The sequence below is a fragment of the Leptosomus discolor genome, chromosome 5 (assembly GCF_034619465.1).
Source record: "Leptosomus discolor isolate bLepDis1 chromosome 5, bLepDis1.hap2, whole genome shotgun sequence".
Lineage (NCBI taxonomy): Eukaryota > Metazoa > Chordata > Aves > Leptosomiformes > Leptosomidae > Leptosomus > Leptosomus discolor.
The window spans coordinates 70373777-70397648 of NC_141395.1; the positions used below are offsets into that span (position 1 = coordinate 70373777).

Below are 23872 nucleotides of genomic sequence, written 5' to 3' on the forward strand. Positions count from 1 at the left end.
TTAGCAGGGGTAGCAGCCTCTCCTGCCGCCGTAGCAGCCCAGGCCTCCGAAGCCATAGCCGAAGCCATAGCCGAGGCCGAAGCCGCCGGAGGAGATGGGCACTCCCTGGGCGCTGAGTTCGTTGCCCACGGCAGCCGATGAGGAGGATCCGACGGCGGTGCTCTGGGGGAAGGAGCTGAGGATGGGTCCTGGCAGGGTGACCAGCACGGCAGGAGGCTGGATGACGACGCGGGAGTCCTCGCACTGCCTGACACAGGGCTCGTTGCAGCTGTTAGCCAGCGGGGTGGGTCCGCAGGGGCTGCAGAGGCTGTTGCAGGCCATGGGGGTGGTGTGGAGGGTCCCTGGAAGAGAGAGTGTTGAGAGAGCGGAGGGGCGTTGGGGGCGCGAGGGGTTGGAGGAGGGCGGTGGAGCGGGAAGGGGTGGTGTGGGGCTGTGGGGAGCGTGCGCGGCGGTGGGGAGGCGTGAGGGCTGGTGAGGCTGGGGCCGAGCGTGGTGGGAGAGAGGGGCCAGGTGGGGCAGGAGGAGGAGGGTCAGGGTGTTGCGGCTGACCTTGGGGAGCGAGGAGGAGAAGGCGTGAGGAGGAGAGGTGTGTGAGGGAGAGAGGCGCTGGGCCGGCTTTTATGGTGGTGCGCGAGGGGCGGGACGGCCTTGGGGCAGGACGGCATTTGGCAGCAGGCAGCTCTTGCCTGCCCCAGCCCTGCCAGCAATGAGGTGGGGTGTGTTTCCCTGGCCGCAACGCTCCCTCTTCATGTCCTGCTCTCGAGGACGTGTCCCCTTGGCCCTGACGGCAGCTTTGAAGTGAGAGTCTTAGAGGCCAAAGGCTTATTGCTGGCGGTGCGTGTCAGGGCGGGCAGAAGACATGACCTAAGCGTACGAGTGTTTTTGTGTCATCAATGAGATCATGCTGTGGCACTCGTGTGGTGTGGTTTGCAGGTGCGTTGTGAAGTGGGGGCCTCATTTCCTCACAGCCCTTGCAGGCTGGTCTGGGCTCTGCAGGTGTGCTGAGCATGAGGTGCTGCCCCTTCTATCCTGTTTGGTTCCCCCTTGTCTTGATGCTATCTTACTAATCCTGGCTTTAAGTCTGTCCTTTGCCGCTGGGTGTTATCCAATGGTGTCTTGGTCCCCCTCATGCATGATATTGTCCTGTCTGCCCTGGGTCAGAGCTATCAAGCCCTGTGTAACGGGTCTGCGTGGCAAGGTTTTGGTAGCAGGTGAGTTGCGGGGGTCACTTCTGTATGAAGTTGCTAGAAGTTTCCCGTATGTCAGATATAGCCAATGCCAGCCGGCTTTAAGACGGACCTGCTGCTGTCGAAGGCCAAGCCCATCAGCGAGAGTGTTTTTCGCCTCTGTGATAATGTATTTAAGAGAGTGAAAAAGTTGTTGCACAGAAGTTATTGCAGCATGTGAGAGGAGTGAGGCTATGAGAGAAACATTCTGCAGACACCAAGGGCAGTGAAGAAGGAGGGGGAGGTGATGATCCAGGTGCCAGAGCAGCAATTCCCCTGCGGCCTGTGGTGAAGACCACGGTGAGGCAGGCTGTCCCCCTGCAGCCCATGGGTGGTGGAGCAGATGACTGCCTACACCCCATGGAGGGCCCCCATGCCGGAGTAGGTGGATACCTGAAAGAGGCTGTGACCCCGTGGGAATCCTGCACTGGAGCAGGCTCCTGGCAGCACCTGTGGCCCGTGGGGAGAGAGAAGCCCACGCTGGAGCAGGTTTGCTGTTGGTGACCCCGTGAGGGGGGCTCACGCTGGAGCAGTTGGTTCCTGAAGGACTGCACACCATGGAGGAGACCCACGTTGGAGCAGTTCATGAAGGACTGAACCCGTGGGAAGACTCACGCTGGAGAAGTCATGGAGGACTTTCTCCCGTGAGGGGGACCCCACATTGGAGCAGGGGTAATGTGTGAGGAGTCCTCCCTAGGAGGAGGAAGGAGCGGCAGAAAACAACAGTGTGATGAACTGACCCCAACCCCTGTTCCCTGTTTCCCCCCTGTGCCGCAAGGGGGGAGGAGGAGGGAGAGAAATTGGGGTCAAATTTAAGCCCAGAAAAGAAGGGAGGGGTGGAGGGAAGGTGTTTTAAGATTTGGTTTTATTTCTCATTACTCCTCTCTGAGTTAATTGGTAATAAATTACATTTTTATATAGTCAAGTCTGTTTTGCCCATGACGGTAAATGTTCAGTGATGTCCCTGTCCTTCTCTCAACCCCACAAGACTGTTGTTATATTTTTTTCTTCCCTCTCCCCTTTCCAGTGGAGGAGGGGAAGTGACAGAGTGGCTTGGGTGGGCACCTGGCATCTGGCCAGGGTCAACCCACCACACCCTGTGATGTGGGGAGGCCATCCATGGTCCCTAAAAGCTTGTGTTGGCCCCTCTGTAGCGCTCCCCTTACCTCGATCTGGCACATTTACAGCCTGGGCGCTGGTGTGACACAGGCTTGATGTGGATCACCTCGCAAGAGCAGGTGAGTTTGTGGAGAGATGGTGTTTTTTGTGCTGGGCACAAAGACTTGTAGCCATTCAGGAGGCATTCAGTAGCTCTGCCTTCTCTGTGTCCTCCATCAGTATGTTTCCCCTGTCTGCTTACCCTGACACCCCCAGGGCAGATCCAGAGACGGCACAAGCCCAAACGGGCAGCCTTCTTTCTCCAAGCTACTATCCCACAAGAATGAGGGGAACCAACACACCATCGGATAACACCCAACCGCTAAGGCCATGGCCTAAAGACAGGCTTAGAGAGTGGCATCAAGGCAAGGAGGGAACAAATACAATGGAAGGGGCAGCCCCTCACGCCCAGCACACGTGCAGAGCCCAGACCAGCCTGCAAGGGCTGTGAGGAAATGGGGCCCCGCTTCACAAGTAACCCGCACGCACACCAAACGAGTGCTAAAGAACGGCCTCACTGATGACACAACACCATTCGTAAGCCTAGGACATGTCTGCCCTGTGACTGTTAGTGCCTGCCCTGACACGCGCCACCAGCACCAAGCCTTTGGCCTCTAAGACTCTCACTTCAAAGCTGCCGCCAGGGCCAAGGGGACACGTCCTCGAGAGCAGGACATGAAGAGGGAGCGTTGCGGCCAGGGAAACACACCCCACCTCATTGCTGGCAGGGCTGGGGCAGGCAAGAGCTGCCTGCTGCCAAATGCCGTCCTGCCCCAAGGCCGTCCCGCCCCTCGCGCACCACCATAAAAGCCGGCCCAGCGCCTCTCTCCCTCACACACCTCTCCTCCTCACGCCTTCTCCTCCTCGCTCCCCAAGGTCAGCCGCAACCCCCTGACCCTCCTCCTCCTGCCCCACCTGGCCCCTCTCTCCCACCGCGCTCGGCCCCAGCCTCACCAGCCCTCACGCCTCCCCACCGCCGCGCACGCTCCCCACAGCCCCTCACCACCCCTCCCCGCTCCACCGCCCTCCTCCAACCCCTCGCGCCCCCACGCCCCTCCGCTCTCTCAACACCCTCTCTTCCAGGGACCCTCCACACCACCCCCATGGCCTGCAACAGCCTCTGCAGCCCCTGCGGACCCACCCCGCTGGCTAACAGCTGCAACGAGCCCTGTGTCAGGCAGTGCGAGGACTCCCGCGTCGTCATCCAGCCTCCTGCCGTGCTGGTCACCCTGCCAGGACCCATCCTCACCTCCTCCCCTCAGAGCACCGCCGTCGGATCCTCCTCATCGGCTGCTGTGGGCAACGTCCTCAGTGCCCAGGGAGTGCCCATCTCCTCCGGCGGCTTCGGCCTCGGCTACGGCCTCGGCTATGGCTTCGGAGGCCTGGGCTGCTACGGCGGCAGGAGAGGCTGCTACCCCTGCTAAGGGCCCTCGCCACCACCCCTGACACCAGCCTCCCACACCCAGGAATTTATGGCATGGTTTGAGGTCACACCTCCAGGACTCTCCCTCTCTCATCGGTGGAAAATCACAGTGTTCTGTCGAGACCTACTATAAGCCAAGGACCTCGTACTGTAGTCGCCCCACTTGACCCTCAGGATGGGTCCCTTCCGCTGGCTGCTCTTGCATTTTTTCTCTTATTTTCCTCAATAAAGTTCTCCTGCATCCCAGCCTCGCATGCCTCCTCTTCCTTTCTTCTCCCATCGATCTGCCAACATCACCCAGCCCAAAGCCAGGGGTCAATAGACCATCGTATGGGTGAAAAAGGGCTACGAGGCCTTTCTTATGAGGTATGTTCCCAGCAACAACATCAGCAACAACACAGAGCAGCACAAGGGACTCTCCAGAACATGACACGTGCCCTTCACTTGCCCAAACAAAGGCTTCGACATGCTAATGCACTTCTACCTCCGCCTGTGACGCAAGCTCCCTGTGGCACCATGAAGTTTTCCTATGCTTTTTCCCAGCACTACTCTCTGGCTGTCACAGCAAGTAAATCACAGCAAAGAGAACCGTTGATTATGCAAGGAACTTAAGGGGAGTATCTCCTTCATCCCAGCATGCTCAAGCAGTGTGAGCTTCAGCATGCTGTCCATGACCACATCCACTCATGTTTTCAGTATCGCCAAGGATGGAGATTGCAACACCACTCTGCACAAGCGGTTGCTCTGTTTGACCACCCTCTCACTGAAAAAGCCTTGCTTTCTCTTCAAGGCAACGGCACGTCTTGTCAGCTTTTTCCATTCACCCTTGCCGTGGCCGTGGGCAACCAGGAGAAGAGTCTGACTCCGCAGTACTCATGACATTCCGTCGGTGGTTTAGACACAGTGTTGACATCTCCCCTGTGCAGACTCGCCTCCCTGTTGGAAAGAACTCCCAGCTCTCTCGGATTCTCCTCATGGAAAGGATGCCCCGTCCCTTCAGAGTTTTGGTGGCCCTGCACTCAACTTGCTCCACCAACTCTGGGTCCTTCTTCATTAGGGGAACCCTCAACTGAACACTTTACTCCAACAGGGCCTCACCAGTGCTGAAGGCACAGCAAGATCACTTCCCCTCGAACTGCTGGCAACGCTCTTCCCAACGCCGCCCTGGAGACTCTTGGCCTCTTTTCCCTCAAGGCTGCATTGCTGCCTCGTAGCCTGCTGCTTCTCCACCAGCAACACATAGTTGTGGGCAGCAAAGGGGCTTTCCGGCCTCTTGGCCACCACCATGTCCTGCTGCCCAGTGCTAATCCTCCTCAGATACAGGACTTGGCATTTCCTCCTGTTCAACTTCAGGAGATTCCTCTCTGCCCCAGTCTCCAGCATCTCCAGCTCCCTGTGAGTGTTGCCACAACCATCACATGCCTCAGCCACTCCACCATAGATTGCAGCATCTGCCAGCTTCCTCTGAAGGGGGCACTTGTCCCACTGCCCACATCATTGAAGAGGTTCTTCACCAGGGTTTGCCCCATGGATCTGACTCCTGGGCTACACCGTTTCACACTCTCCTCCAACTGCACCACAAGCCTCTCTGCTGAATCGTTCCACCACTTGGCAATCCACCTCACAGGTCACTGACGCAACCCGTAATTTCTCAGCTTGTCAGTCAGCCTGCAAAGGGAGGAAGCAGCAAGGGCTTTCCTGGAAACTCCAGGGAAACACCAGCCATGGCTCTCTCATCATCCACAAAGCTACTCACTTCAAGGCAAAAGACATGGAGGTCAGTCCAGCACGATTTTCCCACCACCAGGGCCTCGGCTCTGCAGACACGTCCTGCATCCTCGCCTCCAGTTCCCCTCGCCAATCTCCAAATCCTCTTTCTGACCGTCAAACCCTGTGCAGGGAAGGGCCCACACCCCTCGGCGCTCACCCCAAGTAAAGACGCCAAAGGCCTTGTCTCCCCTCCTCACGCTCCCGCTCCCCTTCTGCCTCTCAACACAGTCACAAATTCTCCAAAATCTCAACTACTTTTGCACCGTATCCCATGTAGAGTCATAGAGCCACTGAGACTGGAAATCATCCTTAGCTTTATCGAGTCCAACCGTTAACCTGACACTGCCAAGTCCACCACTAAACCATGCCTCTAAGCATCATGCCTACATGTCTTTTAAACACCTCCCAGGATGGTGAATCCACAACCTTCCTCGGCAGCCTGTTCCACTGCTTGACAACACAGGTGCTGATGGAATTGTCCCCAATATCCAATCTAGACTTCCCCGGCACAACACGAGGCCATTTCCTCCCCTCCTATCACTCCTCACTAGGAATAAGAGACTGACACCCACTTCACTACAAATTCCTCTCAGGTGATTGAAGGCAGTGATAAGATCTCCTCTCAGATGTCCCCTTCTGTAAATTAAAGACCCCCAGTTTCCTCAGCTGCTCCTCAGAAATCTTTTCTCTAGATCTTCACCAGCTTTCTTCTACTTGGTTAGAAGCATCATACCACAGCCCCGGCTGCAAACACGTCCAACTCAGCTAAGAGGAGCGCTACGGAGGGGCCAACACAAGCCATTCGGGACCACGGATGGCCTCCCCATATCACAGGGCTTGATAGCTCTGACCCAGGGCTGCCAGGACAACGTCCTGCTCTCACAAACAGCCCTCCTCCGGCTGGTTCAACTGCCAGACCATGGAGGGCTCCAGGGGACACAAGCCCAACCCGGCAGCCTCCATTCTCCAAGAGATGACCTCACAAGCATGAGGGGCACCAAGACACCATCAGAGCACACCCAACGGCAAAGGCCAGGCCTAAAGACAATCTGAGTGTTTGTCATCAAGACAAGGAAGGACAAAACACAGCCAAAGGGGCAGACCCTCACGCCCAGCACACCTGCAGAGCCCAGACCAGCCAGCAAAGGCTGCAAGGAAATGGGGTCCCCTCTTCACAACGCACCCCCGAACAACACCACATGAATGCCATGGGATGATCTCACGGATGACACAAAACCACTCGGACGCTTAGGCCAAGTGTTCTGCCTGCCCTGACACGCGCCACCAGCACCAAGCCTTTGGCCTCTAAGACTCTCACTTCAAAGCTGCCGCCAGGGCCAAGGGGACACGTCCTCGAGAGCAGGACATGAAGAGGGAGCGTTGCGGCCAGGGAAACACACCCCACCTCATTGCTGGCAGGGCTGGGGCAGGCAAGAGCTGCCTGCTGCCAAATGCCGTCCTGCCCCAAGGCCGTCCCGCCCCTCGCGCACCACCATAAAAGCCGGCCCAGCGCCTCTCTCCCTCACACACCTCTCCTCCTCACGCCTTCTCCTCCTCGCTCCCCAAGGTCAGCCGCAACCCCCTGACCCTCCTCCTCCTGCCCCACCTGGCCCCTCTCTCCCACCGCGCTCGGCCCCAGCCTCACCAGCCCTCACGCCTCCCCACCGCCGCGCACGCTCCCCACAGCCCCTCACCACCTCTCCCCGCTCCACCGCCCTCCTCCAACCCCTCGCACCCCCACGCCCCTCCGCTCTCTCAACACCCTCTCTTCCAGGGACCCTCCACACCACCCCCATGGCCTGCAACAGCCTCTGCAGCCCCTGCGGACCCACCCCGCTGGCTAACAGCTGCAACGAGCCCTGTGTCAGGCAGTGCGAGGACTCCCGCGTCGTCATCCAGCCTCCTGCCGTGCTGGTCACCCTGCCAGGACCCATCCTCACCTCCTCCCCGCAGAGCACCGCCGTCGGATCCTCCTCATCGGCTGCTGTGGGCAACGTCCTCAGTGCCCAGGGAGTGCCCATCTCCTCCGGCGGCTTCGGCCTCGGCTACGGCCTCGGCTATGGCTTCGGAGGCCTGGGCTGCTACGGCGGCAGGAGAGGCTGCTACCCCTGCTAAGGGCCCTCGCCACCACCCCTGACACCAGCCTCCCACACCCAGGAATTTATGGCATGGTTTGAGGTCACACCTCCAGGACTCTCCCTCTCTCATCGGTGGAAAATCACAGTGTTCTGTCGAGACCTACTATAAGCCAAGGACCTCGTACTGTAGTCGCCCCACTTGACCCTCAGGATGGGTCCCTTCCGCTGGCTGCTCTTGCATTTTTTCTCTTATTTTCCTCAATAAAGTTCTCCTGCATCCCAGCCTCGCATGCCTCCTCTTCCTTTCTTCTCTCATCGATCTGCCAACATCACCCAGCCCAAAGCCAGGGGTCAATAGACCATCGTATGGGTGAAAAAGGGCTACGAGGCCTTTCTTATGAGGTATGTTCCCAGCAACAACATCAGCAACAACACAGAGCAGCACAAGGGACTCTCCAGAACATGACACGTGCCCTTCACTTGCCCAAACAAAGGCTTCGACATGCTAATGCACTTCTACCTCCGCCTGTGACGCAAGCTCCCTGTGGCACCATGAAGTTTTCCTATGCTTTTTCCCAGCACTACTCTCTGGCTGTCACAGCAAGTAAATCACAGCAAAGAGAACCGTTGATTATGCAAGGAACTTAAGGGGAGTATCTCCTTCATCCCAGCATGCTCAAGCAGTGTGAGCTTCAGCATGCTGTCCATGACCACATCCACTCATGTTTTCAGTATCGCCAAGGATGGAGATTGCAACACCACTCTGCACAAGCGGTTGCTCTGTTTGACCACCCTCTCACTGAAAAAGCCTTGCTTTCTCTTCAAGGCAACGGCACGTCTTGTCAGCTTTTTCCATTCACCCTTGCCGTGGCCGTGGGCAACCAGGAGAAGAGTCTGACTCCGCAGTACTCATGACATTCCGTCGGTGGTTTAGACACAGTGTTGACATCTCCCCTGTGCAGACTCGCCTCCCTGTTGGAAAGAACTTCCAGCTCTCTCGGATTCTCCTCATGGAAAGGATGCCCCGTCCCTTCAGAGTTTTGGTGGCCCTGCACTCAACTTGCTCCACCAACTCTGGGTCCTTCTTCATTAGGGGAACCCTCAAGTGAACACTTTACCCCAACAGGGCCTCACCAGTGCTGAAGGCACAGCAAGATCACTTCCCCATGAAGTGCTGGCAACGCTCTTCCCAACGCCGCCCTGGAGACTCTCGGCCTCTTTTGACCCAGGCTGCATTGCTGCCTCGTAGTCCGCTGCTTCTCCACCAGCACCACAAAGTCGTGCTCAGCAAAGGGCCTTTCCAGCCTCTTGGCCACCACCATGTCCTGCTGCCCAGCGCTATTCCTCCCCAGATGCAGGACATGGCATTTCCCCCTCTTCAACTTCAGGAGATTCCTCTCTGCCCCCGTCTCCAGCCTCACCAGCTCCCTCTGAAGGGTGCCACAGCCATCCCGTGCCTCAGCCACTTTGACACATAATGCATCATCCGTCCACTTGCTGAGGGGGCACTTATCCTACTGCCCGTGTCATTGAGCAGGGTCTTCAACAAGGTTGGCCCCATGGATCTGGCACCTGGGCCTCACCACTTGACACTTGCCTCACACTGCACGTGAGGCCACTCACCACAAGTCTCTGGGCCCAGCCCTCCCACCACTTTGCAGCCCACCTCACTGGCCATTTACACAACCCATCATTTCTTGGCTGGTTGGCGAGACTGCAAGGGGAGAAAGGGGTTACGTCTTTATGGAAACTCCAGGGAAAGACCTGCCACAGCTCTCTCCTTGTCCACAAAGCCACACACTTCAAGGTAGAAGACACAGAGGTCGGTCCAGCATCATGACCACTTCATAAATCCATGCTGATCGCTTGCCATCACCATCTTGTTTTTCTGGGGCTTGGCAGGGCTTTCCAGAAACATTTCCTATATCATATTCCGTGAGAATTATGTCAAGGTTACGCAGCCTCCAATTTATAAGATCTTCCTTCAACACACAAGACCTCTGAGCTCTCTTCCATCCACAAAATGCTCCCAGCCACCAGGAGTTTCACAAGATAATGGAGAGTAGCCACCCAAGGACATCAGCCAGCTCCCTCAGCATTCGTGACTATGAACTCTCAGGCCTCAGCGACTTGGCTACATCCAGACGCACAGCAATCCTTCCTACCTCCCTTCATCGTCCTCAGCAACAACCACTGCTCGCCTGACAAACAGCCTGCAAAACACTCCCCTCGGCTCCACTGGGGCAGGCCTTGCCCTTCACCAACCCTTCCGCACGCACCCACCACCACCACCAGGGCCTCCGCTCTGCACACAGGTGCTGCATGCTCGCCTCCACTTCCCCTCGGCAATCTCCAAATCCTCTTTCTGGGGCATCCTGTTCCATTGCGTGATAACTCCTTTGGTGTTGAAATTGTCCCTAATATCCAATCTACACCTCCCGCGGTGCAAGTTGAGGCTGTTTCCACTCCTCATCACTTCTCACTAGGGATAAGAGACTGACACTCACATCGCTACAACCTCCTTTCACGTTGTGACAGAGAAAACTTCTCCCCTCAGCTGTTACCTTCAGCAAACTAAAGACCCCCAGTTCCCTCAGCCACTCCTCATAAGACGTGTTCTCCAGATCCTTCACCACGTCCTTGCTCTTCTTTGGACACATCATACCAGAGCTCAGGCTGCAAACATGCGTACCCTAGCTAAGCAGATTGATAAAGAGAGGACAACACAAGACTTTGGGGACCACGGATGGCCTCCCGACATCACAGGGCTTGAGAGCTCTGACCCAGGGCTGCCAGGACAACGTCCTGCTCTCACAAACAGCCCTCCTCTGGCTGGTTCAACTGCCAGACCATGGAGGGCTCCAGGAGGCACAAGCCCATACTGGCAGCCTCCTTTCTCCAGGAGGATAGGACCTCACAAGCATGAGGGGCACCAAGACACCCTACGGGAAAGGCCAGGTCTAAAGACAGGCTGAGTGATTGGCATCAAGGCAGGGAGGGACAAAACGCGATCGAAGCGGCAGCCCCTCACGCCCAGCACACCTGCAGAGCCCAGACCAGCCTGCCAGGACTGCGAGGAAATGGGGTCCCCTCTTCACAACGCACCCTCGAACCACACCACAGGAATGCCATGGGATGATCTCACGGATGACACAAAACCACTCGGACGCTTAGGCCACGTGTTCTGCCCGCCCTGACACGCGCCACCAGCACCAAGCCTTTGGCCTCTAAGACTCTCACTTCAAAGCTGCCGCCAGGGCCAAGGGGACACGTCCTCGAGAGCAGGACATGAAGAGGGAGCGTTGCGGCCAGGGAAACACACCCCACCTCATTGCTGGCAGGGCTGGGGCAGGCAAGAGCTGCCTGCTGCCAAATGCCGTCCTGCCCCAAGGCCGTCCCGCCCCTCGCGCACCACCATAAAAGCCGGCCCAGCGCCTCTCTCCCTCACACACCTCTCCTCCTCACGCCTTCTCCTCCCCGCTCCCCAAGGTCAGCCGCAACCCCCTGATCCTCCTCCTCCTGCCCCACCTGGCCCCTCTCTCCCACTGCGCTCGGCCCCAGCCTCACCAGCCCTCACGCCTCCTCACCGCCGCGCACGCTCCCCACAGCCCCTCACCACCCCTCCCCGCTCCACCGCCCTCCTCCAACCCCTCGCGCCCCCACGCCCCTCCGCTCTCTCAACACCCTCTCTTCCAGGGACCCTCCACACCACCCCCATGGCCTGCAACAGCCTCTGCAGCCCCTGCGGACCCACCCCGCTGGCTAACAGCTGCAACGAGCCCTGTGTCAGGCAGTGCGAGGACTCCCGCGTCGTCATCCAGCCCTCCACCGTGGTGGTCACCCTGCCAGGACCCATCCTCAGCTCCTTCCCCCAGAGCACCGCCGTCGGATCCTCCTCATCGGCTGCCGTGGGCAACGAACTCAGCGCCCAGGGAGTGCCCATCTCCTCCGGCGGCTTTGGCCTCGGCTACGGCTTCGGAGGCCTGGGCTGCTACGGCGGCAGGAGAGGCTGCTACCCCTGCTAAGGGCCCTCGCCACCACCCCTGACACCAACTTCCCACACCCGGCAAGCCACGGCATGGATTGAGGACACCCCTCCAGGCCCTTGCAGGCCAATGGGCTTCCCATCCACGGCTCCTTCTCTCCAGGCACAAAGCAAGCAGGGAAGGGGCCAGCCCGGCCTGCCTGCAAACACGGCCCATGGATCTCTTCCTCTTCTTCCGCTTCCCTCTTTGCATTGTGCCTTCTGCTATATCCATTTCTCTACGCTGCAAACACCTTCTCATAAGCCAGACACCACTGTGGATTTTTACTGTGATGCTCCCACTGCGGGCCAGGAATATCTTGGTGCTCTGGTGAGACCTACAGCAATCAAAGGACTTTGGCTGACGGCCATCCTACCGTCACGTCAGACTGGCTCCTTTTCACTTGCTGCTCCTGTTTTTTCACTTTTCTCAATAAATTTCTCCTGCATCCCAGCCTGTGATGCCTCCACTCCATTTCTTCTCCCAAGGTTCCACACAAAGTTCGGGCTCGACAGCCCATTGGATGGGTGGAAAAGGAGCACGGGACCTCTCTTAGAAAACTGGCTACCACCACCAAGAACATCACCACAGACTGACACTTGGGCTCTTCAAGAACGTGACACAAGCCCATCACCTGCTTTAGTTAAAGTCTCGGACATCACAACGCTCCCCTGCACACACCTCTGATGAGATCTCCCCATGCCAGCACACGCTTCACTATCTCTCTTCCCCACCACGACCCTCCAGTCCTCCCAGCAAACAGAATCACAGAAACATTGAATTTGTCAGGAAAGCTGGAGAGCATTGGCTTCAACCCCACTGCTCAGACAGGGCCAGCTCCAGCAGAGCTTATCCCAGACCATGGCCAGTCGGGGTTTCAGTATCTCCCAGGACCGAGACTCCACCACCTCTTCCACACTTTGACCACCCTCACACGCAAAAAGCCTTGCCTTTTTTCCCCAGGGAATTCCATCTGCTTTCGCTTATGATCACAGCCCCTTGTCTTACTAGTGCGCACTGATTCCAAGAGCCGGGCTCCCTCAATTTCATTCCCTCCCGGCTGCGATTTAGGCATATTTATGGCCTCCACCCTGCACTTCCTTATCTCCTGGCTAAACGCTCCCAGCTCTCTCAGCTTCCTCTCCTAGGAAGGAGGCTCCAGCCCCTGCACCATCTCCCATGGTGGCCTGCACTGCTCTTGCTCCAACAAGCCCCTGACCTTCTCACACTGAGGAGCCCAGAACCGCACACAGCACTTCACATGGGACCTCACCAGTGCTGAGCAGAGAGGAAGGGTCACCGCCCTCAACCTGCTGGCAATGCTTCTCCAAATGCTGCCCTCGAGACTGGTGGGCCCTTTAGCCAAAAGGTTCATTGCCATCTCATGGGCCATTTGACCTCCACCAGAAGAACAATGTCCTTCCCTGCTTAGCTCCTTTCGAGGCAGTTGGCCCCAAGCCACTGCTTCTGCCTGGGAAGACTCCCCTCCCCAGAAACAGGACTTTGCATCTCCCCTCGCTCACCTCCATGACAGACATCCCTCTCTGTGCAGTGCAAGGAAATCAGGTACCTCCCGCAGCATTTCTGCTTCAAACCATCTTTCCCCATGGACAAATGTACAGCCCGTTACACAACCCCCTCTTTCTAAGGAGAGGGCACCTGTGAGTCCACTGGCACCCCCAGCACAGCCCAGCATGCTTCTTGCCTGCCAGGACCTCCAGCACCCCTCCACACACAAGCCCCGTTTGGAGCACTGGGCAATCATCAACGGCACAAAATTTAACAAGAGCAAATGCCACGTTCTGCACCCAGGACCGAGGTGGACGCTGCACACCAGCAGAAATGGGGAGAGGAGGTGCTGGAGAGCGGCCCTGCAGAAAGGGCTGTGGGGCTGCTGGCTGACAGCAGGCTCAGTGTGAGTCAGCAGTGTCCTGGCAGCCAAAAGGCCAAAGCCCACCCCGGGGTGCATCAACCATCACCAGCCGGTCAAAAGAGCTGATTATCCCGCTGTAGTGAGCCTTGGTGCCGCCTCTCCTTGAGTATCGTGGGCAGATCTGGGCCCTACCATCCCAAAAGGATGTGAAGGTCTTCAGTGCATCCCGAGGAGAGCAACAAAGCTGGTGGAAGGGCTGGAAGGCATGGCCTGTGAGGAGCGGCTAAGGAATTTGTGTTGGTCTAGTTTGGAGAGAAGGAGGCTGAGGAGGAACCTGATGGCTCTCTGTAGCTCCATGAGGAGGGGACGAGGAGAGGAAGGGGCTGAGCTCTTCTCCCTGGGATCCAGGGAAAGGAGTTGTGGGAATGGTTCAAAGCTGCATAAGGGAGATTCAGACTCAAGAGTAGAAAACAGTTCTTTACCGAGAGGGTGGTCAAACACAGGAACAGGCTTCCTGGAGAGGTGGTCAATGCCCCAAGCCCGTCAGCGTTTAAACGGCATTTGGAAAAACAATGCCCTTAATAACATGCTTTAACTTTTGGTCAGTCCCGAAGTGGTCAGGCAGCTGGACTAGATGATCACTGTAGGTCCTTTCCCACTGGACACTTCTAGTCCAGTCTAGTCCAGCCCAGTCTATTGTGCTCCATCAACCCCTTGGCATGCAAACATCCCCTCGAGGTTCTCGGGAGCAGTGCCCAGCGCAGCAGGCACGCCTCCCATTTCCCCTCCACTACGTCCAATCCCTCTCTGGCGCAACAAAGACTTGAGAAATGGCTGCACACCACAGCATACGAGTGCCACGGGATGACCTCACTGATGACACAACACCTCTCCCATGATTTGGCTGAGTCTCCAAATGCCCTGAGACACAACTTCCATGCAATTCGTCCCAAACACCTCCTCTCACTTCAAAGCTGCCGCCAGGGCCAAGGGGACACGTCCTCGAGAGCAGGACATGAAGAGGGAGCGTTGCGGCCAGGGAAACACACCCCACCTCATTGCTGGCAGGGCTGGGGCAGGCAAGAGCTGCCTGCTGCCAAATGCCGTCCTGCCCCAAGGCCGTCCCGCCCCTCGCGCACCACCATAAAAGCCGGCCCAGCGCCTCTCTCCCTCACACACCTCTCCTCCTCACGCCTTCTCCTCCTCGCTCCCCAAGGTCAGCAGCAACCCCCTGACCCTCCTCCTCCTGCCCCACCTGGCCCCTCTCTCCCACCGCGCTCGGCCCCAGCCTCACCAGCCCTCACGCCTCCTCACCGCCGCGCACGCTCCCCACAGCCCCTCACCACCCCTCCCCGCTCCACCGCCCTCCTCCAACCCCTCGCGCCCCCACGCCCCTCCGCTCTCTCAACACCCTCTCTTCCAGGGACCCTCCACACCACCCCCATGGCCTGCAACAGCCTCTGCAGCCCCTGCGGACCCACCCCGCTGGCTAACAGCTGCAACGAGCCCTGTGTCAGGCAGTGCGAGGACTCCCGCGTCGTCATCCAGCCTCCTGCCGTGCTGGTCACCCTGCCAGGACCCATCCTCACCTCCTCCCCGCAGAGCACCGCCGTCGGATCCTCCTCATCGGCTGCCGTGGGCAACGTCCTCAGCGCCCAGGGAGTGCCCATCTCCTCCGGCGGCTTCGGCCTCGGCTACGGCCTCGGCTATGGCTTCGGAGGCCTGGGCTGCTACGGCGGCAGGAGAGGCCGCTACCCCTGCTAAGGGCCCTCGCCACCACCCCTGACACCAACCTCCCACACCTGGGAAGCCACGGCATGGATTGAGGGCACAATTCCAGACCCTCCCGCTCTGTATGGCTGGAAAACACCAGCGCACTTGAAAAATCTCCCGCAAGCAAAGGACTTCAGCTGACGCTCACCTTACTTGAATTTCAGACCGGCTCCCTTCTTCATGCCGCTCCTAATTATCACTTTGTTTTTTCCTCAATAAAGTTCTCTTGCATCCCAGCCTCATGTGCCTCCTCTTCCTTTCTTCTCCCAAGGGTCTGCCAACCTCACCCAGCACAAAGCCAGGGCTCAACAGGCCATCGGGGTGGGTGGAAAATGGCCTCAAACCTCTCTTACAAGGTATGTCCCCAGCAACGACAACTCAGAGCAGCACAAGGGGCCTTCCAGAACATGACACACGCCCTTCGCTCGCACAAACCAATGCTTGGACATGCTAATGCACTTCTACACACGCCTAATATTCAAGCTCCCCATCAAACATGCTCTTGACCAACTCTCTTCCACAGCACAAATCTCTGGCCATCACAGCAAGAAAATACAAGAAGCAGAAACACTCAGTACTCAAGCAACATACGGAGATCATCTTGTTCATTCCAATCTGCTGATGTGTGGTCAGCTCCGGAAAGCTGTCTATGATCACGTCCATTCAGGATTTCAGTACCTCCAAGGATGGAGATTCCAACACAACTCTGCACAACCGGTTCCATTGTTTGAACACCCGCTCACAGAAAAAGCCTTGTCTTCTCTTCATGGCAATGGCACATCTTGTCAGCTGTCTCCATTCACCCTTGCCGTGGCCGTGGGCAACCAGGAGAAGAGTCTGACTCCGCAGTTCTCATGACCTTCCATGAGCGGTTTAGACACAGTGATGACATCTCCCCTGCGCAGACTCGCCTCCCTGTTGGAAAGAACTCCCAGCTCTCTCGGATTCTCCTCATGGAAAGGATGCCCCGTCCCTTCAGAGTTTTGGTGGCCCTGCACTCAACTTGCTCCACCAACTCTGGGTCCTTCTTCATTAGGGGAACCCTCAACTGAACACTTTACCCCAACAGGGCCTCACCAGTGCTGAAGGCACAGCAAGATCACTTCCCCATGAAGTGCTGGCAACGCTCTTCCCAACGCCGCCCTGGAGACTCTCGGCCTCTTTTGACCCAGGCTGCATTGCTGCCTCGTAGTCCGCTGCTTCTCCACCAGCACCACAAAGTCGTGCTCAGCAAAGGGCCTTTCCAGCCTCTTGGCCACCACCATGTCCTGCTGCCCAGCGCTATTCCTCCCCAGATGCAGGACATGGCATTTCCCCCTCTTCAACTTCAGGAGATTCCTCTCTGCCCCCGTCTCCAGCCTCACCAGCTCCCTCTGAAGGGTGCCACAGCCATCCCGTGCCTCAGCCACTTTGACACATAATGCATCATCCGTCCACTTGCTGAGGGGGCACTTATCCTACTGCCCGTGTCATTGAGCAGGGTCTTCAACAAGGTTGGCCCCATGGATCTGTCACCTGGGCCTCACCACTTGACACTTGCCTCACACTGCATGTGAGGCCACTCACCACAAGTCTCTGGGCCCAGCCCTCCCACCACTTTGCAGCCCACCTCACTGGCCATTTACACAACCCATCATTTCTTGGCTGGTTGGCGAGACTGCAAGGGGAGAAAGTGGTTATGTCTTTATGGAAACTCCAGGGAAAGACCTGCCACAGCTCTCTCCTTGTCCACAAAGCCACACACTTCAAGGTAGAAGACACAGAGGTCGGTCCAGCATCATGACCACTTCATAAATCCATGCTGATCGCTTGCCATCACCATCTTGTTTTTCTGGGGCTTGGCAGGGCTTTCCAGAAACATTTCCTATATCATATTCCGTGAGAATTATGTCAAGGTTACGCAGCCTCCAATTTATAAGATCTTCCTTCAACACACAAGACCTCTGAGCTCTCTTCCATCCACAAAATGCTCCCAGCCACCAGGAGTTTCACAAGATAATGGAGAGTAGCCACCCAAGGACATCAGCCAGCTCCCTCAGCATTCGTGACTACGAACTCTCAGGCCTCAGCGACTTGGCTACATCCAGACGCACAGCAATCCTTCCTACCTCCCTTCATCGTCCTCAGCAACAACCACTGCTCGCCTGACAAACAGCCTGCAAAACACTCCCCTCGGCTCCACTGGGGCAGGCCTTGCCCTTCACCAACCCTTCCGCACGCACCCACCACCACCACCAGGGCCTCCGCTCTGCACACAGGTGCTGCATGCTCGCCTCCACTTCCCCTCGGCAATCTCCAAATCCTCTTTCTGGGGCATCCTGTTCCATTGCGTGATAACTCCTTTGGTGTTGAAATTGTCCCTAATATCCAATCTACACCTCCCGCGGTGCAAGTTGAGGCTGTTTCCACTCCTCATCACTTCTCACTAGGGATAAGAGACTGACACTCACATCGCTACAACCTCCTTTCACATTGTGACAGAGAAAACTTCTCCCCTCAGCTGTTACCTTCAGCAAACTAAAGACCCCCAGTTCCCTCAGCCACTCCTCATAAGACGTGTTCTCCAGATCCTTCACCACGTCCTTGCTCTTCTTTGGACACATCATACCAGAGCTCAGGCTGCAAACATGCGTACTCTAGCTAAGCAGATTGATAAAGAGAGGACAACACAAGACTTTGGGGACCACGGATGGCCTCCCGACATCACAGGGCTTGAGAGCTCTGACCCAGGGCTGCCAGGACAACGTCCTGCTCTCACAAACAGCCCTCCTCTGGCTGGTTCAACTGCCAGACCATGGAGGGCTCCAGGGGGCACAAGCCCATACTGGCAGCCTCCTTTCTCCAGGAGGATAGGACTTCACAAGCATGAGGGGCACCAAGACACCCTACGGGAAAGGCCAGGTCTAAAGACAGGCTGAGTGATTGGCATCAAGGCAGGGAGGGACAAAACGCGATCGAAGCGGCAGCCCCTCACGCCCAGCACACCTGCAGAGCCCAGACCAGCCTGCCAGGACTGCGAGGAAATGGGGTCCCCTCTTCACAACGCACCCTCGAACCACACCACAGGAATGCCATGGGATGATCTCACGGATGACACAAAACCACTCGGACGCTTAGGCCACGTGTTCTGCCCGCCCTGACACGCGCCACCAGCACCAAGCCTTTGGCCTCTAAGACTCTCACTTCAAAGCTGCCGCCAGGGCCAAGGGGACACGTCCTCGAGAGCAGGACATGAAGAGGGAGCGTTGCGGCCAGGGAAACACACCCCACCTCATTGCTGGCAGGGCTGGGGCAGGCAAGAGCTGCCTGCTGCCAAATGCCGTCCTGCCCCAAGGCCGTCCCGCCCCTCGCGCACCACCATAAAAGCCAGCCCAGCGCCTCTCTCCCTCACACACCTCTCCTCCTCACGCCTTCTCCTCCCCGCTCCCCAAGGTCAGCCGCAACCCCCTGATCCTCCTCCTCCTGCCCCACCTGGCCCCTCTCTCCCACCGCGCTCGGCCCCAGCCTCACCAGCCCTCACGCCTCCTCACCGCTGCGCACGCTCCCCACAGCCCCTCACCACCCCTCCCCGCTCCACCGCCCTCCTCCAACCCCTCGCGCCCCCACGCCCCTCCGCTCTCTCAACACCCTCTCTTCCAGGGACCCTCCACACCACCCCCATGGCCTGCAACAGCCTCTGCAGCCCCTGCGGACCCACCCCGCTGGCTAACAGCTGCAACGAGCCCTGTGTCAGGCAGTGCGAAGACTCCCGCGTCGTCATCCAGCCCTCCACCGTGGTGGTCACCCTGCCAGGACCCATCCTCAGCTCCTTCCCCCAGAGCACCGCCGTCGGATCCTCCTCATCGGCTGCCGTGGGCAACGAACTCAGCGCCCAGGGAGTGCCCATCTCCTCCGGCGGCTTCGGCCTCGGCTATGGCTTCGGAGGCCTGGGCTGCTACGGCGGCAGGAGAGGCTGCTACCCCTGCTAAGGGCCCTCACCACCACCCCTGACACCAACCTCCCACACCCGGCAAGCCACGGCATGGATTGAGGACACCCCTCCAGGCCCTTGCAGGCCAATGGGCTTCCCATCCACGGCTCCTTCTCTCCAGGCACAAAGCAAGCAGGGAAGGGGCCAGCCCGGCCTGCCTGCAAACACGGCCCATGGATCTCTTCCTCTTCTTCCGCTTCCCTCTTTGCATTGTGCCTTCTGCTATATCCATTGCTCTACGCTGCAAACACCTTCTCATAAGCCAGACACCGCTGTGGATTTTTACTGTGATGCTCCCACTGCGGGCCAGGAATATCTTGGTGCTCTGGTGAGACCTACAGCAATCAAAGGACTTTGGCTGACGGCCATCCTACCGTCACGTCAGACTGGCTCCTTTTCACTTGCTGCTCCTGTTTTTTCACTTTTCTTTTCTCAATAAATTTCTCCTGCATCCCAGCCTGTGATGCCTCCACTCCATTTCTTCTCCCAAGGTTCCACACAAAGTTTGGGCTCGACAGCCCATTGGATGGGTGGAAAAGGAGCACGGGACCTCTCTTAGGAAACTGGCTACCACCACCACGAACATCACCACAGACTGACACTTGGGCTCTTCAAGAACGTGACACAAGCCCATCACCTGCTTTAGTTAAAGTCTCGGACATCACAACGCTCCCCTGCACGCACCTCTGATGAGATCTCCCCATGCCAGCACACGCTTCACTATCTCTCTTCCCCACCATGACCCTCCAGTCCTCCCAGCAAACAGAATCACAGAAACATTGAATTTGTCAGGAAAGCTGGAGAGCATTGGCTTCAACCCCACTGCTCAGACAGGGCCAGCTCCAGCAGAGCTTATCCCAGACCATGGCCAGTCGGGGTTTCAGTATCTCCCAGGACCGAGACTCCACCACCTCTTCCACACTTTGACCACCCTCACACGCAAAAAGCCTTGCCTTTTTTCCCCAGGGAATTCCATCTGCTTTCGCTTATGATCACAGCCCCTTGTCTTACTAGTGCGCACTGATTCCAAGAGCCGGGCTCCCTCAATTTCATTCCCTCCCGGCTGCGATTTAGGCATATTTATGGCCTCCTCCCTGCACTTCCTTATCTCCTGGCTAAACGCTCCCAGCTCTCTCAGCTTCCTCTCCTAGGAAGGAGGCTCCAGCCCCTGCACCATCTCCCATGGTGGCCTGCACTGCTCTTGCTCCAACAAGCCCCTGACCTTCTCACACTGAGGAGCCCAGAACCGCACACAGCACTTCACATGGGACCTCACCAGTGCTGAGCAGAGAGGAAGGGTCACCGCCCTCAACCTGCTGGCAATGCTTCTCCAAATGCTGCCCTCGAGACTGGTGGGCCCTTTAGCCAAAAGGTTCATTGCCATCTCATGGGCCATTTGACCTCCACCAGAAGAACAATGTCCTTCCCTGCTTAGCTCCTTTCGAGGCAGTTGGCCCCAAGCCACTGCTTCTGCCTGGGAAGACTCCCCTCCCCAGAAACAGGACTTTGCATCTCCCCTCGCTCACCTCCATGACAGACATCCCTCTCTGTGCAGTGCAAGGAAATCAGGTACCTCCCGCAGCATTTCTGCTTCAAACCATCTTTCCCCATGGACAAATGTACAGCCCGTTACACAACCCCCTCTTTCTAAGGAGAGGGCACCTGTGAGTCCACTGGCACCCCCAGCACAGCCCAGCATGCTTCTTGCCTGCCAGGACCTCCAGCACCCCTCCACACACAAGCCCCGTTTGGAGCACTGGGCAATCATCAACGGCACAAAATTTAACAAGAGCAAATGCCACGTTCTGCACCCAGGACCGAGGTGGACGCTGCACACCAGCAGAAATGGGGAGAGGAGGTGCTGGAGAGCGGCCCTGCAGAAAGGGCTGTGGGGCTGCTGGCTGACAGCAGGCTCAGTGTGAGTCAGCAGTGTCCTGGCAGCCAAAAGGCCAAAGCCCACCCCGGGGTGCATCAACCATCACCAGCCGGTCAAAAGAGCTGATTATCCCGCTGTAGTGAGCCTTGGTGACGCCTCTCCTTGAGTATCGTGGGCAGATCTGGGCCCTACCATCCCAAAAGGATGTGAAGGTCTTCAGTGCATCCCGAGGAGAGCAACAAAGCTGGTGGAAGGGCTGGAAGGCATGGCCTGTGAGGAGCGGCTAAGGAATTTGTGTTGGTCTAGTTTGGAGAGAAGGAGGCTGAGGAGGAACCTGATGGCTCTCTGTAGCTCCATGAGGAGGGGACGAGGAGAGGAAGGGGCTGAGCTCTTCTCCCTGGGATCCAGGGAAAGGAGTTGTGGGAATGGTTCAAAGCTGCATAAGGGAGATTCAGACTCAAGAGTAGAAAACAGTTCTTTACCGAGAGGGTGGTCAAACACAGGAACAGGCTTCCTGGAGAGGTGGTCAATGCCCCAAGCCCGTCAGCGTTTAAACGGCATTTGGAAAAACAATGCCCTTAATAACATGCTTTAACTTTTGGTCAGTCCCGAAGTGGTCAGGCAGCTGGACTAGATGATCACTGTAGGTCCTTTCCCACTGGACACTTCTAGTCCAGTCTAGTCCAGCCCAGTCTATTGTGCTCCATCAACCCCTTGGCATGCAAACATCCCCTCGAGGTTCTCGGGAGCAGTGCCCAGCGCAGCAGGCACGCCTCCCATTTCCCCTCCACTACGTCCAATCCCTCTCTGGCGCAACAAAGACTTGAGAAATGGCTGCACACCACAGCATACGAGTGCCACGGGATGACCTCACTGATGACACAACACCTCTCCCATGATTTGGCTGAGTCTCCAAATGCCCTGAGACACAACTTCCATGCAATTCGTCCCAAACACCTCCTCTCACTTCAAAGCTGCCGCCAGGGCCAAGGGGACACGTCCTCGAGAGCAGGACATGAAGAGGGAGCGTTGCGGCCAGGGAAACACACCCCACCTCATTGCTGGCAGGGCTGGGGCAGGCAAGAGCTGCCTGCTGCCAAATGCCGTCCTGCCCCAAGGCCGTCCCGCCCCTCGCGCACCACCATAAAAGCCGGCCCAGCGCCTCTCTCCCTCACACACCTCTCCTCCTCACGCCTTCTCCTCCTCGCTCCCCAAGGTCAGCAGCAACCCCCTGACCCTCCTCCTCCTGCCCCACCTGGCCCCTCTCTCCCACCGCGCTCGGCCCCAGCCTCACCAGCCCTCACGCCTCCTCACCGCCGCGCACGCTCCCCACAGCCCCTCACCACCCCTCCCCGCTCCACCGCCCTCCTCCAACCCCTCGCGCCCCCACGCCCCTCCGCTCTCTCAACACCCTCTCTTCCAGGGACCCTCCACACCACCCCCATGGCCTGCAACAGCCTCTGCAGCCCCTGCGGACCCACCCCGCTGGCTAACAGCTGCAACGAGCCCTGTGTCAGGCAGTGCGAGGACTCCCGCGTCGTCATCCAGCCTCCTGCCGTGCTGGTCACCCTGCCAGGACCCATCCTCACCTCCTCCCCGCAGAGCACCGCCGTCGGATCCTCCTCATCGGCTGCCGTGGGCAACGTCCTCAGCGCCCAGGGAGTGCCCATCTCCTCCGGCGGCTTCGGCCTCGGCTACGGCCTCGGCTATGGCTTCGGAGGCCTGGGCTGCTACGGCGGCAGGAGAGGCCGCTACCCCTGCTAAGGGCCCTCGCCACCACCCCTGACACCAACCTCCCACACCTGGGAAGCCACGGCATGGATTGAGGGCACAATTCCAGACCCTCCTGCTCTGTATGGCTGGAAAACACCAGCGCACTTGAAAAATCTCCCGCAAGCAAAGGACTTCAGCTGACGCTCACCTTACTTGAATTTCAGACCGGCTCCCTTCTTCATGCCGCTCCTAATTATCACTTTGTTTTTTCCTCAATAAAGTTCTCTTGCATCCCAGCCTCATGTGCCTCCTCTTCCTTTCTTCTCCCAAGGGTCTGCCAACCTCACCCAGCACAAAGCCAGGGCTCAACAGGCCATCGGGGTGGGTGGAAAATGGCCTCAAACCTCTCTTACAAGGTATGTCCCCAGCAACGACAACTCAGAGCAGCACAAGGGGCCTTCCAGAACATGACACACGCCCTTCGCTCGCACAAACCAATGCTTGGACATGCTAATGCACTTCTACACACGCCTAATATTCAAGCTCCCCATCAAACATGCTCTTGACCAACTCTCTTCCACAGCACAAATCTCTGGCCATCACAGCAAGAAAATACAAGAAGCAGAAACACTCAGTACTCAAGCAACATACGGAGATCATCTTGTTCATTCCAATCTGCTGATGTGTGGTCAGCTCCGGAAAGCTGTCTATGATCACGTCCATTCAGGATTTCAGTACCTCCAAGGATGGAGATTCCAACACAACTCTGCACAACCGGTTCCATTGTTTGAACACCCGCTCACAGAAAAAGCCTTGTCTTCTCTTCATGGCAATGGCACATCTTGTCAGCTGTCTCCATTCACCCTTGCCGTGGCCGTGGGCAACCAGGAGAAGAGTCTGACTCCGCAGTTCTCATGACCTTCCATGAGCGGTTTAGACACAGTGATGACATCTCCCCTGCGCAGACTCGCCTCCCTGTTGGAAAGA

At 57.6% G+C, this 23872-nt stretch overlaps 2 protein-coding genes and 5 pseudogenes across 2 annotated transcripts; 6 read left to right on the forward strand and 1 right to left on the reverse strand.

The window, feature by feature from the left end:
• On the reverse strand, positions 1 to 321 carry LOC147415589 (feather keratin pseudogene; annotated as a pseudogene).
• A 3166-nt stretch (positions 322 to 3487) lies between these two features.
• On the forward strand, positions 3488 to 3808 carry LOC147415590 (feather keratin pseudogene; annotated as a pseudogene).
• A 3563-nt stretch (positions 3809 to 7371) lies between these two features.
• On the forward strand, positions 7372 to 7692 carry LOC147415591 (feather keratin pseudogene; annotated as a pseudogene).
• Positions 7693 to 11371: 3679 nt separating this feature from the next.
• On the forward strand, positions 11372 to 11680 carry LOC147415592 (feather beta keratin-like). Its single transcript, XM_086465719.1, has one exon. It carries the CDS (start codon positions 11372 to 11374, stop codon positions 11678 to 11680), a length of 309 nt encoding a protein of 102 aa, XP_086321845.1.
• Positions 11681 to 14996: 3316 nt separating this feature from the next.
• LOC147415593 (feather keratin pseudogene) lies at positions 14997 to 15317 on the forward strand (annotated as a pseudogene).
• Positions 15318 to 18985: 3668 nt separating this feature from the next.
• Positions 18986 to 19294, forward strand: LOC147415594 (feather beta keratin-like). The gene has a single exon (XM_086465738.1). The coding sequence runs from the start codon at positions 18986 to 18988 to the stop codon at positions 19292 to 19294; it is 309 nt and encodes a 102-aa protein (XP_086321864.1).
• Positions 19295 to 22615: 3321 nt separating this feature from the next.
• LOC147415595 (feather keratin pseudogene) lies at positions 22616 to 22936 on the forward strand (annotated as a pseudogene).
• Positions 22937 to 23872: the final 936 nt, after the last annotated feature.